This window comes from Urocitellus parryii, chromosome 3, assembly GCF_045843805.1.
Source record: "Urocitellus parryii isolate mUroPar1 chromosome 3, mUroPar1.hap1, whole genome shotgun sequence".
Classification (NCBI taxonomy): Eukaryota; Metazoa; Chordata; class Mammalia; order Rodentia; family Sciuridae; genus Urocitellus; species Urocitellus parryii.
In genome coordinates this window covers 80,478,767-80,495,128 of record NC_135533.1, presented here as the reverse complement: position 1 = coordinate 80,495,128, position 16,362 = coordinate 80,478,767, and the positions used below count along the sequence as shown (strand labels likewise).

Below are 16,362 nucleotides of genomic sequence, written 5' to 3'. Positions count from 1 at the left end.
TCAGAAGCAGATGCCACATTTAAGAAGACTGGAGATCATGAGGACTTAAAGAAATTTAATTAGAAAACTAGGTGCAGTGATGCACACCTGTAATCCCAGCAACTCAGGAAACTGAGGCAGGAGGATTGCAAGTTCAAGGTCAGCCTCATCAACTTGGCAAGGCCTTAAGCAATTTAGCAAGACCCTGTCTCAAAATAAAAAAAGATATAGAATGTTGCTCAGGGGTTAAGCACCCCTGGGTTTAAGCCCTGGAACCAAAAAAAAAGAAAGAAATTAAATTAAAATACTGAAGATGCTAGGAGGGACTGTAAATTATGAACAGAAACTAGTCTTCACAGAGATGTTGATGTTGTAGAAAGCATTCATCATTCATAAGCACCCCACATCCTGCCACCATTTGAGCCTTTGAGCCCACAAAGCTTTCTGCCTCCCTGCAGCACTAACATGGGCATCTACATGTGTGATATGTGGCAGGTGCTCCAACAATGACGGGGACAATGCACACAGCACAAAGAACAGTGGGTATGGTGGGAAAGGAACCTCCCAGGTCAAGAAGGGAGATCTCTGAAAGGCTTGATGGAGAGAAGGTGCCACCTCACCTGCAGAGAAAAAGTCTTAAGCAAATGTGGACAGGAAGATGGGGTGGGAGGGCTGATTTCTTCACGGCATGCTTTTCCATGGCCCAGAATCCATGCAACCCAATTTGGAAGCCTCCATTTGTGCACACAAAGACTAAATATTCTTTTGTTATGCAAGCTCAATATAATCAATTGAAATTACGTTTGGCTTTAAGTATAGCTCATCTCTAAAGGTGTTAAGACTATCCATCCTTCCCAGAAAGCACTGCTACTTCAGCAACACCCTAAATAACACTTCCATTGATATATTCTTTCCTTTTTTACTTTCTAGCACATGATTGCAGACACTGTTCGAACTCTGAGACACTGCAGGACTAACCAGTTTGGTGAGTAGTTGATGTCAGGAATGTACATAGAATACACATTAGTAGTGAATGTGGTCATATCACAAGTATTTATGGTCATTAATTTAAACAGCATGTAAAATAAATACATACACATATGCATATATGTAGCCTATTTCAGATCTCACTTTGATTCCTCACTGCATATTTGGGATATAGAGAAAGACAAGATACGATAGATCATTAGTCTCTCCTGAAAGCAGGTTTACCCTGTCCAGAGTGTTTTTAGACATTCAGGAGCTCTCTACCAAACCCTTGTCCCAGAAAATGTTGCATAGCTTGCCCATGGTCTCAGAATTATGGGTGAGTTTAGCAGAGCAACCCTGTCCCTGACCTTTTTTGCTTGGGACCTTCTTGGACTAGGAATAGTTCGTAAAAAGTGCCTAAAGCAGCCTTCCAGAATTTTCTCGTCTCCAACAAAAACTTCCTGTCAGGATCAGCTTTTCAGCAGAGAAAGTATTTTTCTGAACACTTTTGTAGAATCCCCACTGAGCTTATGTATGTAGGAATATTTGTCCCGTTTAAAATCTCAGGCATAATTTACAGTGTGTTTAAATGGTGTTAGAACATTGCAGGAAGGAAGGAAATCTGCTTTATTGAGCTGAAGGAGCTTTTACATGGGGTAGCAGAATCCTGACACCCACTCTAGTGAATGTGCATTGTTAACCCTATAAGTACAGAGCAAAAAACTGAGGCTCAGAGGCCAGCTCAGCAACCATTGTATAAACTGAGGCTGCCTGACTTCCTTGCCCATGCCCTCTGCCCTGTGAAGATTTTATAAATAAAAATGGTGATTTTTAAAAAAAAGAGTTGAATTCAGTAATTATGAATCAAAGATGATTGCTAAGTAAAACTTAAATAACACATCCTCATTTAAAAAGTATTTATCAATAATACAGAAGTATATGCACAATAGAGACTAAAAGTCTAACCTCTCAAAGAAAGTGCTACTGTCTGGTATGCATTCTTTAAAAAGCACTTTCTACTTTCTACACAGTGTTGCTCTTGGCTGGCAATCTTGTCGTCCAGGAAAGCAAATTAGAAACTGAACTTCTGTATGGATCATGAAGTTTTTTGTTTGACAAGGAGAATTATAAAAACAGGACTCTAATTTTCTAAATATTCACATCAACCAATACCATTTAATATGTCTTTATATGATTCTTCATTAAATATATAAGTATATGCAGTTATACTAGAAACAGTTATAAATACATTATCATGGGGATTCTTTCAAAAGTACAAGCACAGTGTCACTTCTAGTTTTTTTGTCTTTCTTTACTTTCTTTCCAGTATTTGCTGGGTATTCAGCTAATTCTAACACATCAATCTCATCCAGCAAGGGATGCTAGATTATGTTTCTTCCAAGTATGAGCAAGTAGTTTATACTGACTTGGCTGGTCTTGAACCTCCCACCTAGAGGAACGTGACTCTGCAAAGCACTAGTTAAAGGAGAAATTGAACTTTGACGCCAATTTGGGTTCAAATATTGATATACCTTTAAAAATTGGGTAGGACGGAATTATCTGTGTTCATTTTAACAGTTTATATGGGCCTAATAAACTAGTGTCAATATTTGGGATAAAATAATGTTAATCAAGTCAGTTAGAAATGATATAGTATCATACAGGTACCAGTTGTCATGGTTGGGGCTACTCATACTGCCATCTTTTAAGATTTGCAAACTAACAACAAATTTTTCTTTAGAGCGTCATGTTTTCCAAGCCAATTTTTACTAACCCAAAAGCAGTTTCTCAGTGTCTTCCAGAGAAGGCATTCTATAATAATGCAGCTTTTGGTTCATGATAAAAGCATTTCACTTCCATTTCTTGCTGAAATTAGGAAGCCTTGTTGCTTTTAAACCTTAGAGTTGGGCTGGAGTGTAGTTCAGCAGTAGAGCTTTTGCAAGACCCTATGTTCAATCCTCAGCACCAAAAAAAAAAAAAAAAAAAAAAAAAACCTAAAAGTTACAAAAGTTGCAAGCCACCAATAACAGACAAATCTTAAATTATTTTCTCATAAAATGTATTTGTCATAGAAGATGTTGTGGGGCAGGTATTTTTGCCAGGAGAAAAAAGTGCTATAATAAATGCTCAGCTTCACAGTCTCCCTCCTTCTCCAGTGAGCTCCAGAGTCACACCCTGCCTGCAGGACTCCTGCTTGCAGTTCCAGGAGGCAGGAGGGCGCGCTGTGACCCCATATGCACTGTCTCCAGCGCGTTGATCCCTCTCCCCACACTGCAAGTTGGTTTGTTTCTGGTTTTGTTTCTTGAGTGTGGACTGGGCTTGCTCCACTGTCCATCTCCGGTTCCTTATCAGTGTTGTCAATAGCCTTGGCACGTACATGTTCACAGAATGCAGACCTTTATACAGTAACCTTCTTGTGGCCCCTTGATTCTTTGACCGTCCTGGACTCATGGGTAGGAACTCCTGGCCTTCTCTGAGTAGACTTCAACCTGTACACACACTGTGATTGTTAGCCGTACCTTCGGTTCTGTTATATCCTTTCATTCAATCTTGCACTAACTTTTTCCCAAAAAATAAGGATATCAAAGAAGTGTGCAAAATCTAAAAAAACAAATAATAAGTTGGTGTTTTTGTGTGCTGAACAGATTATCCGACAAATCCAGACCGAGGCCAGCTATGGGTTGAAAGACTGCATAGCACAGGAGCTCAGACCATGGAGTGAGGAACCACGGGGCCTGGGTTCAAATCCTGATCACACCACTAAATTATGTTACTGTGCTCAGTTTTCTCACTAGGGAGAGGGATGGCAGCATAACTTCTACATTGGTTATAATGTCAGGTAATGACTGCTCTAAATACCGGGCCAGTCTGACAGCCCAACCTGAGGAATCCAGCCTAGCTGAAGGGGTTTCTACTGTTAGGACAAGGAGGCTGCTCCCCAGATTCTGACTAGTGAGGACCAACTGGGAAGATTTACTCTAAGTCTTTGTGTGGGGTTTACTGGGATTTAGGAATGGCATTTCGGCTTTTGTAAGAGTGATTGTTGACTTTTCCTCTAAAATATAGGAGGTGACGTGTCTCCAAAGGAGCATCAAGAGCTGAAGTCCTATGTCAACCACCTGTATGTCATCGACAGCCAGCAGGCCCTGTTCGAGCTCTCCCACAGGCTGGAGCCCCGAGCTTGAGCCCGCCGCCCCGCCTTCCCCTGTGACTGCAGCACTTTGAGCCACGGGAAGGTCTCTGCCCAGCAAGTTGCTTTCCTGTGAGAAAAGAAGTCGCTGAGTTTTATCAGTAGACCACAAGAAATGCACAGGAAAGCCAGCCAGAGTGTGTTCAGGAAGTGATGTCAGCCGCCAGAGACGGAGAGGAGAGACTCCTCCACACTGCTGTCGGAAGGAAAAGGCAGAAAGAGCCAGAAGCATTCTGGGAATGGAACAGTCTGGTTTCTCATGATCACGTTGTTGATCCAGTCCAAGTTTCAATTTGAAATGTGCCGGCATTAAGAGGAGAAGACGTGTCCTGACGGACAACGGACTAATATTTCAGTAAGAGTGTGCATACAACAGGAAGGAGTTTCCCTTTTCCTGGCATTAGATTCCTATCCATAGGCTGTCGAGGGATGGTAACACCTACAGACAGTGATGGCACCTCTAGATTTCCAGGGAGAGGGAAAAGCCTCTTTCAATACTAACTGACATCAACAAAAGCCACTGTGTCTAGGGAGACAGACGGGAGGACTTGCTGCTTGGCAGCCCTGCCCTGCCGTGCAGAGGAGAAATGTCAAGGCATGCACTTCTTTGCATCCACAATCACTTACCAGTGTCTGCTTGCAGGTGAAATTAGTTTCTGTACAACGGATTTGCAGTATAGGCAAGGTAGACTAAGTTGCTTTCCCCATAAGGAAAAATAGTAGTCTTTAAGAAATTGACTCATGGTTTAAATTCTGGGATTTTCTTTATATTTGTAAGCAAGCTTTTATTTTTTATGGGGCATAGTTTGATTTTTGAAAAAGCGCAGTGCCTGATGCACTGTAGGCACTCAGTAACAGCATATTGAAATAACAGAATCATAAAGGTCTGCATTCTGTGCCTGGTGGAGCCTTAGTGTTTTGCATACTCCCAGGTGGGCTTCTTGCCCACAGGATGGAATGAGAACAGCCCCTGAGGGAGGTGAGGCAAGATTGGGTGTGTGAAGCTCTTAGCACTCTCTAAAAAGAACAAGATGATAGGTTACTGGGAATTACCAGTCTTTCAGCAAATGGAAAGTGCCCAGAAATATCCAAATGTCTGATTTATGCTGGAGACTTAGAAGTCTTAGTTTACCTCCCAGCCAAAGCAGGAAGCCTTGCTATATTATTTGCCTTTTTCTCCCTGACCCCAGGAAGTTTCACAGTCATCTGAGTCCTTTTTATTATTTCTAGTTTTACAAGTTGGGCCCCTTCTAGTAAATAAGACCTCTTTCTGTTCTCAAGGACTGACTTAGAGGAGCTCCCTCAATCTTGAAATGAACAAAAAAGCCTGGGAGTGAAAATAATCCAGTCCTCCTTGCTAGCTAGTTGTTTGTCACCTTGCTAAAATGCAAGGCCCTGCTTTGTGTATTTGGCCGCTTCATTCTCAGAAGAATGTGTGAATCTTGGTGCACTTCCACCATTCCTGCCTGTTCATCTCCTAAGTGCCCATACAGACCTGCTTCCTGTCTGTCTTGTCAACACTCAATTCGTTCTCATTACTGAGGTGTGTCCAGTGCTTCCTGACACCCTTATAGCAGAACTGTTCCTATGTGGGGAACATTTCTGCTAGGACTTTCAAAGAAACTCAGTCTGGCCCAGCATGTTACAATTCAGTCCTGTGAAAATTCACAGGATTCTATAGAACAACTCTGCCCAGGGCTGGTCCACTCAGAGAAATGTTCCATGCTGCTGATAATGAAATAAGACCAGAGCCATAGAATCAGGGAAAACAGCCTTTCCTGAGGGCTGATCAAGCACTCAAAAGGCTCATCCCTTGGTCTAATAGAGATTGGCATGGGCTGAAAGCACATAGTACCCATTTTGGTCTTTCTGTAAGCTAGCCACCAGAGTTTGTCCATTGCAATTATGGTAAGCATTGCCTCTGCGTTTTATAATTTAACATATTTACATTAGCTCTACATTGCACCAAGTTAGAGATTACTTTTAGACAACTAATTTTCAGTGGAGATCCATCTATTTCAGCAGAGTACATGCTGCCTAGACCCCAATTCAGATAAGTACAATCGTCCAAACAAAGCCACACAGATATTATGTCTCAATACATTTTATGTGGTGCTCATTTGCCTTTTCCTCCAAAGCAAAAGGAAGGTAGGATCTTGTTTGGTTTTGATTTGCTTTTCTACCCTGATCTTCTGAACATCTAAAAATCTCGAAACCTTTCTGAAATTTAACAACTGTTTCTAGAGATTTCCAAGGCAGCAACTCTGAGCATGTCCATCAGCAAACAGGCACAGAATGTAAACCCCCCGCTGTGGATGGGGATGGCCCTGATCCCTCTCCAGATGGTCATCAAGGCCTTTTCAGAATTGCCTTCATTCAGACTAGGAGGGCGAACTGGGAGATGTCAAAGCTCTTTTCCTGCTTTCCTTTGGATTTTTATGATTGCATAAAATTTCCATCCACTCTGAAAATCTTGTGTAATCTGGCACCTTCACCAGCAAGTGATGAATGGACACCTCTAAATGGGTTCTTTCTGTTACAGCACGACTCTCCCTCAGCTCTTGTGGGTCTTTGGATTTATTAGCATCTAGCAAACCAGCCCTGCTTGGAAGTTAGCACAGGACAGTAGACCACAGGTTTCTATAGGCAAAATCACAAGCTTTCCCATTAAAAAAAAAATACACATTTGCAGATGTTCCATAGGCTACATATTTTAAATTCCCTTCCTTATGATCTGTATAATTGCCAGATGGTTGTAGTGATGCATATTATGACCTACTTTCATTTTTTTCTAGCATCCTTAATTGTGTTTAGAACAAATTCATTTTCCTAGACCAGTACCAGTCAGAGGTAGTGTGGCATATACATTGAATTTAGAAAAATGAGAATAAAGTGAACATACCTACACCTCTCAGTTTGTAGGGAAAAGATGTCACTCGCCTGTGAAATGGGAAAGAAACAGGTGCATGGAAGAGAGGATGCTGCTGATGACATTTGAACCTGGAGCTGGCCCTTTGCTGCAGCCCAAATCCCAGCACTGCAGTTTTGCTAGAGCCGATGTTACACACTGCAGAACCAGAACCGCCTGCTCCTACGTGGCACAGCCAGTGCAAGCTTCTTAGAACCTGGGCAAGAACATCACAATTTGGAAGATCAGATCCACTGCAGTCATCCAACACAGGATTTCTTCTAAATGCTTCCAACACGTGTCCTTAAAATTTCAGCCTGCTGAGTAGTGAGTGGGCCAGTGTCACTTCAGACAGAGGGGGAAAAAGTTTTTAAGATTTGCCAAAAAGTGAGATGAAAATGTACTACTGTATAAAGCAAAGCTGTATATACTAAACATTTTTTAGCAGAGCAATATTTATTTGCATAGCCTATTTATTGTATTCGTATGACACTGTTATTAAATACCAGGATAAAATCAATGACCAGAAGCAAGGAATCTTGCCTTTTAATGTACCATTACTGGGGACTGCTGTGACATTGTCAGCCTGCATTAACAATTAGAAGATAGAAAACCCGCCATCAGGGTGTCTACCTAACTTCTCAGGGACTACACTTGGTAGTTATCCACCATTAGAAGAGCTGGTAAATATGACACATTTGTTGAGTTACCAGAATTGCCATTAACAGTGTTTCCTTTCTCCTATTTCATGCTTTCTGCCTCTGTATATATGACTGTGTTGTGTATTTATCGAAGCTAGTAAGCAATAATTTATATGTAAAAATGGCCAAGCAATATAAGGTTAAAACTTATATAAGTAACATTACCTTATCTTGTATTTTCAAGTGTTTTTTTTAACTGCTTTTCCAAATATAAGACTATGTTAAAGATACTATCCATGGCTCATCACTCCTTGCTTTTTCCATGATGTCCCAGTGACAGGTGGTACTCAGTGTGGACCTCAGAAGTCATTTGCTCCCTGAAAGAGCTACAAGTAGATGAAGATATTCTCAACATGCCCACAGAAGCCTGCTCCCTTACCCCGCTACTGGGTTATTGCAGGCAGTTCCTGAATACCGTCTGTAGGAAACTGCATCAGTGGTGGTGTTCTGAGATTTGGGAAATCAGATAACCACTGTCTACTCCTTGCTCCATGAGCAGGGCCATAAGAGAAGTGCCAAGTCGAGTGGTGATACCCTGGTCTAGGTAGAGGTCCTGATGACAGAGGAGCTGTGGGAAGATGGCACAGGAAAGGGAGGTATTAATGGTGTCTGGGGCCAGTGGATAAACTAGCTTTATCTGCACTGTGGTAAACTCCAGCAGTTTGGAATCCTCCCAGTCTCTCCCTTTAGGACATGTAGACATCTTGCCCATCAAAGTCAAGAAGCCTTTGGCATGATGTATTCTCTCCTGAGAGGGGAATCGTACATCTCACCATGTTGAACTCTTGCTCTGTCCAGTGAAGAGTGGAGACAAGTGACCCATGCCACTTAGAGCAAAGTCCATGCTTGCCTTGTCTGCTTTGCTAGGAGCCCCCACGCTGTCCCAGAAACAGGTGGCACTAATAACCTGAGTCTTGGAGCACCAGCAACATGAAGCAAAGCTCCAGCTTGGGAAGGACACATAACTTGAGTGAGAAAATGTCAGCATTTGAACCCCTGAGATTTGGCAGTGGCTCATTACTCAATAGAATTTCGCCCAGGCTGACTAATGCACTTCTTTTCCCTCAGTCCATGTGTGGGCAGCAGTATTGGCTTTGCTAGTGCCAGATGGATGAAGCCACCTGTTATCACATATCCATGCAAAGGGCTGATGTTTATACAGGAAAAGATAAAGTGACCTGAAGACAACTTTCTTGGGCTCTTAATCTCTGGGAATTGTCGTCTGTGTGAGACAGGGCAGTGGGAAGAGGGTACAGGACAGCACCTCTCCCACAGCAGCTGGGAGCAGAGAGGGGCAAGCACCACTGGGCTCTCCTGCTCTGTCCTGGTCCCCTCATCACCTCATGCATGGCTGCTGACCCCACAGAGTCCTCCCAGAATGGAGCCAGGGGAAAAATAGGGAGAATGGGAAGCCTAGGCTTCAGCTTTGGATGAGAAGAAAAGAAGAAAGGGACATGCCTACTGCTGAGGATGCTACCACGTTTTCTTCACAGCCAGCACTGGGGCAAGGACCAGGGCTCTTATGAACTCAGAAGCCTGTTCTCGTCCAAGTAGCAAACCTCAGAATGCAGCTGGTAGCCGCAGCTGGTAGCCCCAGCTGCGATGCGCTAGCCACAGAACCTTACTTCAAGGCACAGGCTCCATATCAGGGCCCGTTTTGTGTCCAAGCTCTTTTGAATCCTCAGTGAGCAAATTTATGTTTGCTTTTCATAAATCACTTTGAACACAGGAGATTGCTCCTGCTTTAAGCTAGCCGGTGTTCTTTAGAGAAGCATTCCTGTTACTGAAGGTGGCACGAACCTTGTCTTACCTAAGCAGAGAACCAACAACTCCTCTCCAGAACAAGAAAGGCACCCTGATGATCAGGGTGAGCAAACCATGCAGAATCATGGGGTCCTGGGAACACGCTGGGAGCCCATCCCCAGCCAGAAGCAGAGTTGGGTCAAGTCACATCGCTTGGTGGTTTTTTTTTTCTGTTATGGCAACTCTGCTCAGGAGGAACTCAGCCTTCTCTTGGGCCCCACTGGGGATCCTAATTGCAATCCCTCTTCTAAGGCTCAAGGTCTTCCAGGGACTGGGGTAGTGTTCCCTTTGAGCCTTGTGAGCATTTCTGCCCAGGTCACCTCACTCCTCTCCACAGCAGTCCCAGAGGAAGCTCTGTGGCCACCCTTCCAGCCACCTTTGAGCCCACTGCTCCCATCCCAGCCTGGAATAAAAGAGCTCAGGGTCCTCCTCACATGGGGCTTGCACATCAGGTTAAGCCAGGCAGGAGGAGCAGAGGGCCCATTTTGAACTCTCCCTGCATGCCGCCACTTACTTTCTGCTACAATCACACCATGTTGAAAATCATGACAGGTTTGAGAATGCTCCAGAAAGACTAGAAACAGCTCCTGTTATGGGTCCCCCAGTATCTCTGGGGGTCTCTACCCTTCCCTCCCAGGTGTTCAACATGGAAGTGAAGGGTGGAGTTACAGGCGCTCCCAGCTGGCCTTTTCTTCTCCAGGAAGACTCTGGAGGGCCTTGGCAGCTGGTCTGCCTGAGACCACGTCCACAGGAAGTAGTGTTGAGCTTCCTCTCCTGAAGGCCTCTTTCATGCTCACGGACATCCGCAGGTCCCCAAGCTGTCTTTGTGCTAGAATCTATCATTTCTAGTTAGATCTTGAGTGAAAACAATCATAGTTTGAGACAATCCCTGAAGTAGTCACCTTGTTCTTGGAGTCCTGACCCTGCCCCCCACCCCCCCCCAAAAAAAGAAAGAGGAGAAGTAGGGCTTGGGTGTGGCTCAGTGGCAGAGCACTTTCCTGGCACGTGCAAAGCCCTGGGTTTGATCCCAGCACTGCAAAAATAAATAAGTAAATGTCAAAAATCTTTTTAAAATAAAAAAGAAGAAAACAAAAAATATAAAGCAGAGAGATTGAAGTCAAAAGCATCAGCCCACATAGGACTCAAGGCAGTGGTAAGAACTTCCCCAAGTTCTGTAGCAATGGTGGCTCTCTGCTGTGTCAGGACCCAAAGTCCTTTTCTCAGGGACAGCCTTGGATGGTAAGTGGTGCCCCTCTCCATTCAAGTCCAAACCATGGGGTTGATCTGGACTCCTTGGCTCTCATAGCCTTTGCTCAGCAAGTTCTCCACCAGCTGCCCTTCTCCATCCCCACTCATCGCACAAGTCTAGGACCTTGCTGTCCATTACTCCAGTCATTACAGTCACCTTCTATATAGTCTTCCACTCTCTAGTCTAAATTTCCCTCCATGTAATGTCTAAACCGTACCAAAGAAACTTTTGTTCTGAAATGCAGATCTCATCACGTTTCTCCCCAGTTCAAAAGCTTTCCATAAAGCTACCTTCTAGGCAGCAGAACTAAACCTTATTTCCTCATAAACTTCTCATATTCTGGTCTCTAGGAATCAGTACCAAGGATTGAACTTCTAACCACTGAGCCACATCCCCTGCCCTTTTAAATTTTATTTTATTTTGAGACAAGGTCTTGCTAAGTTGCTTAGGGCCTCACTAAGTTGCTGAGACTGACTTTGAACTTGCTATCTTCCTGCCTCAGCCTCCCAGGTTGCTGGAATTTCACGTGTGCATCTTTAATGTTCCTTGAAACATATTCTACACATAGAGATAAATGGATTTCTACTAATTAAAATGTCTGTTGAAAATAACATGCACCAAATATTTGGTAAATAAATAAGTGTATCTAAGACTTCCTTGCTATTTTCAAGGTGTTAAATCTTGAAGCCAGACTGCTAATGATGCAGACAGCTGTGTGTGCATAGGTACGTAGGTGTGTTGACCTAACAGACGTCTGGAATTGCCTTAAGGACAATGAGCTCTTTCCCATCAGAGATGTGCAAACAGACTTGAAGCCAACCACCACGGATGGTTTCAAAGGCAATTCAGGCATCAGCTGAGGGCTGTGCCCTGCAACCCTCACAGCCCACAGCAGTTAAGCTGGCATGGATCTGTGTTGCTAGACTGAATTCATTTTCTAGTTATATTTTTAAGTGTCTTAACTTTAAAAATGATGTAGGAAATTACTGTTCATGTGTCTTTGTATTCCTTTGACCTGGGCTGGGCCTCAGAAGGGGGCTGGAAGGGAAAAGGCTGTGGGAGGAGGCCGGAAAGGAACACCTCATGCCTTCCATGTCCTACGCCCAGTGCTGACTCTGCTTTCTTTCTAGGGACACATGCCTCCAATAAACACAAGAGAGCCCCCTGGAACCAATCCCCTGGTCTGCTTTCCAGGGCCAAGCCTCTCAGGTGGTCCTGGATCTGCCTAGCTCCTCCTGGTTGTGTTTCTTCCAGGCTACTGTCCTTGAAATCAGCCTTAAGAAAGTCCCAACTTTCCACACCAATTTTACACTGCTGTGAGAGAGGAATTTTTGTATCTAAAATGTACTCAGCACAGCACACAATACACATTTGTTGCTTAATTAATATTTGTTGCCTGAGACCTTTGCTGTTGTCATGACCGTGACACATTAGCGACATCTGGTGGACAAGTGGAGATCTTGCACAGAATTTAAGTCAGAATCACGGTTCTTTTTTTTTTTTTTAATATTCTTTAGTTGTCGATAGACCTTTATTATTATTATTTATTTATATATGGTGCTGAGAATTTAACCCAGTGCCTCACACATTCTAGGCAAGTGCTCTTCCACTGAGCTACAACCCCAGCCCAGAATCATGGTTCTTGGAGGGCCTGGTTAAAACACAACACAATGGGGCACTGTTGAAAGCTTGGGTCAGCACCACGAGGCAATGGCTTTGCAGCTCTTCATTACTGGTTTATGAGCCAGTGGATATTTGTTCTCTGTTTTTGCAATGTAATGCGCTCGCTCTCGCTCTCTCTCTCTCTCTCTCTCTCTCTCTCTCTCTCTCTCTCTCCAAATATCAAGGAGATGGGAAAGGAACCAAACTAGAGAATATTGAGGCTCGCCTGGGTCAAGCACTGTGATCTGTTGTTTCCTAAGGAGCTGAAGAAGGTGAAGGTCTGGGATAGTACGTATCAGGTACATGTAGGTGTTGTGTGGTCAATGGAAGAGTCATGGGTACTGTCACAGACCTGAGTGTAGGACAATCCAGAGATGCTGCAGCAGGAAAGTCGATTCATTATCACCACACAAGGCCATCTCCACCTGATGAGCTGCAAGCTCCCGTGAGTGTGGAGATCACCAATGATGGGCCTGACTAGGGTGAGGAGCCCATGGAACTGGTGTGTGTGTGTGGGGGAGGGGCAGGAAGGTTGCTTTGGGCACTTCCCAAATGTTCTGGTGTCTGTCTGTCCCAGGAACAGGCAGTGATTCCAGCACACTCCTCATCATCTATTGCCAAGGTGAATACAAGTTCGCTTTCCCAGAGTAAGTTCCAGGTAAGCTACACCTGAGGGCTCCAGCAGCATCAATCCATCTAGGAGTCTGAGCCCATTCTTTCCTGAGGAACAGCACCCACAGTTCAGAGGAAGAGATGATGGGATACCAGTAAAGCCATGCTCTGAGCAACACCAATTAGGGTTGCTAAGAATCCTTTCCTCTTCTCAATTTTTACCTCTCCACTGCCACCAATGGCCCTGCCAAGGCTAATCACTGTGGCTGCTCACAGATGCTTGTAGGGCTAAGAATATCCCTAGTTGAGCCATCTGCTTCCCCCGCCATTTTTAAGCATCTGAAACATACCCTGGTGTGAACTTGGTGGCCCCACCTGCAGCCTGCCAGAGCAACAAGGCTGGCAAAATGTAAAGATTGCACGGAAGACTTCCTGCTCTTCCCTGCTCTTCTCTGAAATTCTTCAGGGAAGATGCAGAAGGGAACACTATCAGCTTTCCACCCTTCAGTCATTCCTCTTAGCACCAGTGTTTGCCCAGGATCCCTTTTGTTCCTTCACTTGGGTGGAGTTCATGACCAAGGTTAAGTTGCTGAGCCCAGCTTGGGGCACTGGAGGAACCCCTGGAGGAACCCCTGTTTTGCACTGTGCATGAAAATGCATTTGCCTGGGGCCAAGCTTACCCTCAGAATCCAATAGGTCAATAAGGACCGGGGACAAAGCACAAATAGGGCCTGAAAGCCAAGAGTTGGCCATAAAAATAGGCACTTCAGAGCAGCAGGCTGTGGGTGTGGGGCATTGACCCGTCTCTGCCTGGCACTGCCTGGCCACTTTGTCTCCACACAGTCCTTCCATTTTGGAGTTGCCAGAGTGATGTAGACCCAGAGCTTGGCTGTTGTGGGGTGGCTGGGGGAGGGGTGAGGAGGCTGAATAGAAAACAAGGTATCCTGGGTGACAAAGGTGGCACTTCCTGCATTTCTCACTCCTGTGCAAAGCCCTCCCCACGTGGAGTAACATTTTTGACAATATTATTTCTCTTTTTCTAAGTTTCCAATCTTAGAGTTCTTTCTACAGCACAAATCCCGGCAATTCAGAGCTGTTTAGTATCTTCAGCTAGATATTGAAAATAGCTCAATTTTATCTTGCTTCTGGTTCATGTCATCCAGTGCTCCAGGGGGAAGATCCTGCAGTACAACCCACAGAAACCTTTGCTCTGGTCCCTGTTTTATCATCTTCCTGGCAATGTGACCTTGGGCAAGTCATTTATCCTCCCTGGATAATATTAGGAAATATTAGAATATTTCCTAATATTCTGTGACTATGCAGAATCACAGGAAGCAGGAAGGCAGGGCTTGCTTGGTTCACTGGGTCACCATGTAGTAACTGTTTGATCTTTGGAGGTGACCTTATTCATTCACTCATTTATTCATTGAAGATTGAATGCACACCAGGAATCATTTAACTTGATATCTTTATACCTGCTAAGATTCTTGGTGTGTATTGAATATTTGATGTAGGAGGACACTGCTGGTGTATCACCATGTAGCATTAAACTTTTTAATAAATAAGGGTATACACTAAAATAGTGATAAGAGTATAGTCATTTATTATCATTATCAAGTATTTTGTTTTATAAAGATCATACTAAACTTTTATACAACTGTGGGTTGTTTACCTCAGCTTTGCCCCAAACATGTGAGTGATGCTTTGCCCTGTTACATTAACCTGTTTGTCCCACTGTCCCAGATGTGGAACACATGTGAAAACTTAAATATAGTATATAATACATAATTATATAAATATTAACATGGATTAATATAATATATATAAACTCTAGGTTATGATCTCCAACCTATTTTAATGTACTTACGTTTATTTCAATGATATATTCATAGAATTGAAACTTGGGAGTTAATGAGTTTAGGGGACACAAGGTCATAGAAATTTTTTAGCTCCATTATAATATGTAATTATAGGCTGGAGTTGAGGCTCAGTGTGTAAAGCACTTGCCTAGCAGTGTGAGGCACTGGGTTTGATTCTCAGCACCACATTAAAAAATAAATTAAATAAAGATATTGTGTCCATTTACAGCTAAAATTATGTGTGTATGTGTGTGTGTATATATATATATACACACACACAATTATGTGGGATGACCATCATACATGTGTTCTATTTTTGACTGAAAAAATTAGTAAGCAGCATGTGACTATATGTACATCATATATATTCATATATTCATATATACATATATATGTTTGTATATATTTAAGTGTATTTATTAGTTCATTGGTATAAAGATGTTTATAATCCAGAAATATTTTATCAGTTTTTATTTATATTTTAAAAAGGAAATTAGCCTATTTCCAGAGCCTGAAGGGTAAGTGGGGACCCTGGAAGTATCCAGGTTTCAGGTGTGTGGGAACTTTGGCAGGTTCGCTATGTGCCTCAAGCGCCATCTAGTGACCCCGTGAGAGGTTGCAGAGCCTCTTCAACCCTACAAGAAAAAATTCAATCTGCAAAATTTTCACTCAGGGATCTTGGACTAGACCCAGCCCCTCTTATTAATGCTTGACTAGATACAAATTGCCCATCACTGGACTTTGAGGCTATTTGATTGTCATGCAGTTAAAATTGGATTTCAAGAGCACAGTGACACCCAATGCAACCACAGATCAACTAAGGAGAGCCAACAGTTCAGTCTTTTCATCACAGATTGTTTAGGGTAGTAGTTTTCAACATTCCTGTGCTTGAGGAAACACAATTAATGGAGTAAAAATTGAAGACAAGTTTAGGAAACCAAGTTTTAAAATGCTAAAAAAGAAATTCCAATTTCACCAGGTACAGTGGTTCATGCTTGTAATCCCAGCTACTCAGGACACTGGGGCAAGAAGATCACAAGCTCAAGGCCAGCCTCTGCAACTTAGTGATACCCTATCTCAAAATGAAAAAAAGGGCTGGGGATGTAGCTCAATGGTAGAGCCCTTGACTAAATCCCCCGGGCCCTCCCCCTGACCAAAAATATTACAGCTGTTCAGTATTCACTCAGTGTTTCTTACTCTCTTCGTAACTGGGCTTCTTGTTGATCTACAAGGCAAAGTTGTCCTGCCAGTCTTTCTTTGTAGCCAACATAAGATGATTTCTTACCGGCCACACATTATAGACTGTTCTGTACTGAACCATGAGACATTTGGGTCAGCACTCCTTCTATCAGGTGCTGTCACCTGCTGACGCCACAGCCAGTGCTTCCAGGGCATCCCAAGGGAACCAGAGACTTGCCAGTGCACCCTGT

General features: G+C 43.5%; 1 protein-coding gene across 2 annotated transcripts in view; it reads left to right on the top strand.

Annotated features, from left to right (window-relative positions):
* The window catches only part of Rapgef5 (Rap guanine nucleotide exchange factor 5), a 228,356-nt gene extending 220,379 nt beyond the window's left edge, over positions 1-7,977 (top strand). The window contains exons 25-26 of one of the 2 annotated variants that reach the window (XM_077796732.1): positions 910-964; positions 4,018-7,977. In XM_077796732.1, the coding sequence (XP_077652858.1) occupies positions 910-964; positions 4,018-4,133 (171 nt within the window). In that variant the 3' untranslated portion in view covers positions 4,134-7,977. Of the gene's footprint in view, positions 1-909; positions 965-4,014 lie in introns of both variants that reach the window. The other variant, XM_077796731.1, reaches the window with a different exon arrangement.
* The last annotated feature ends 8,385 nt before the right edge of the window (positions 7,978-16,362 follow it).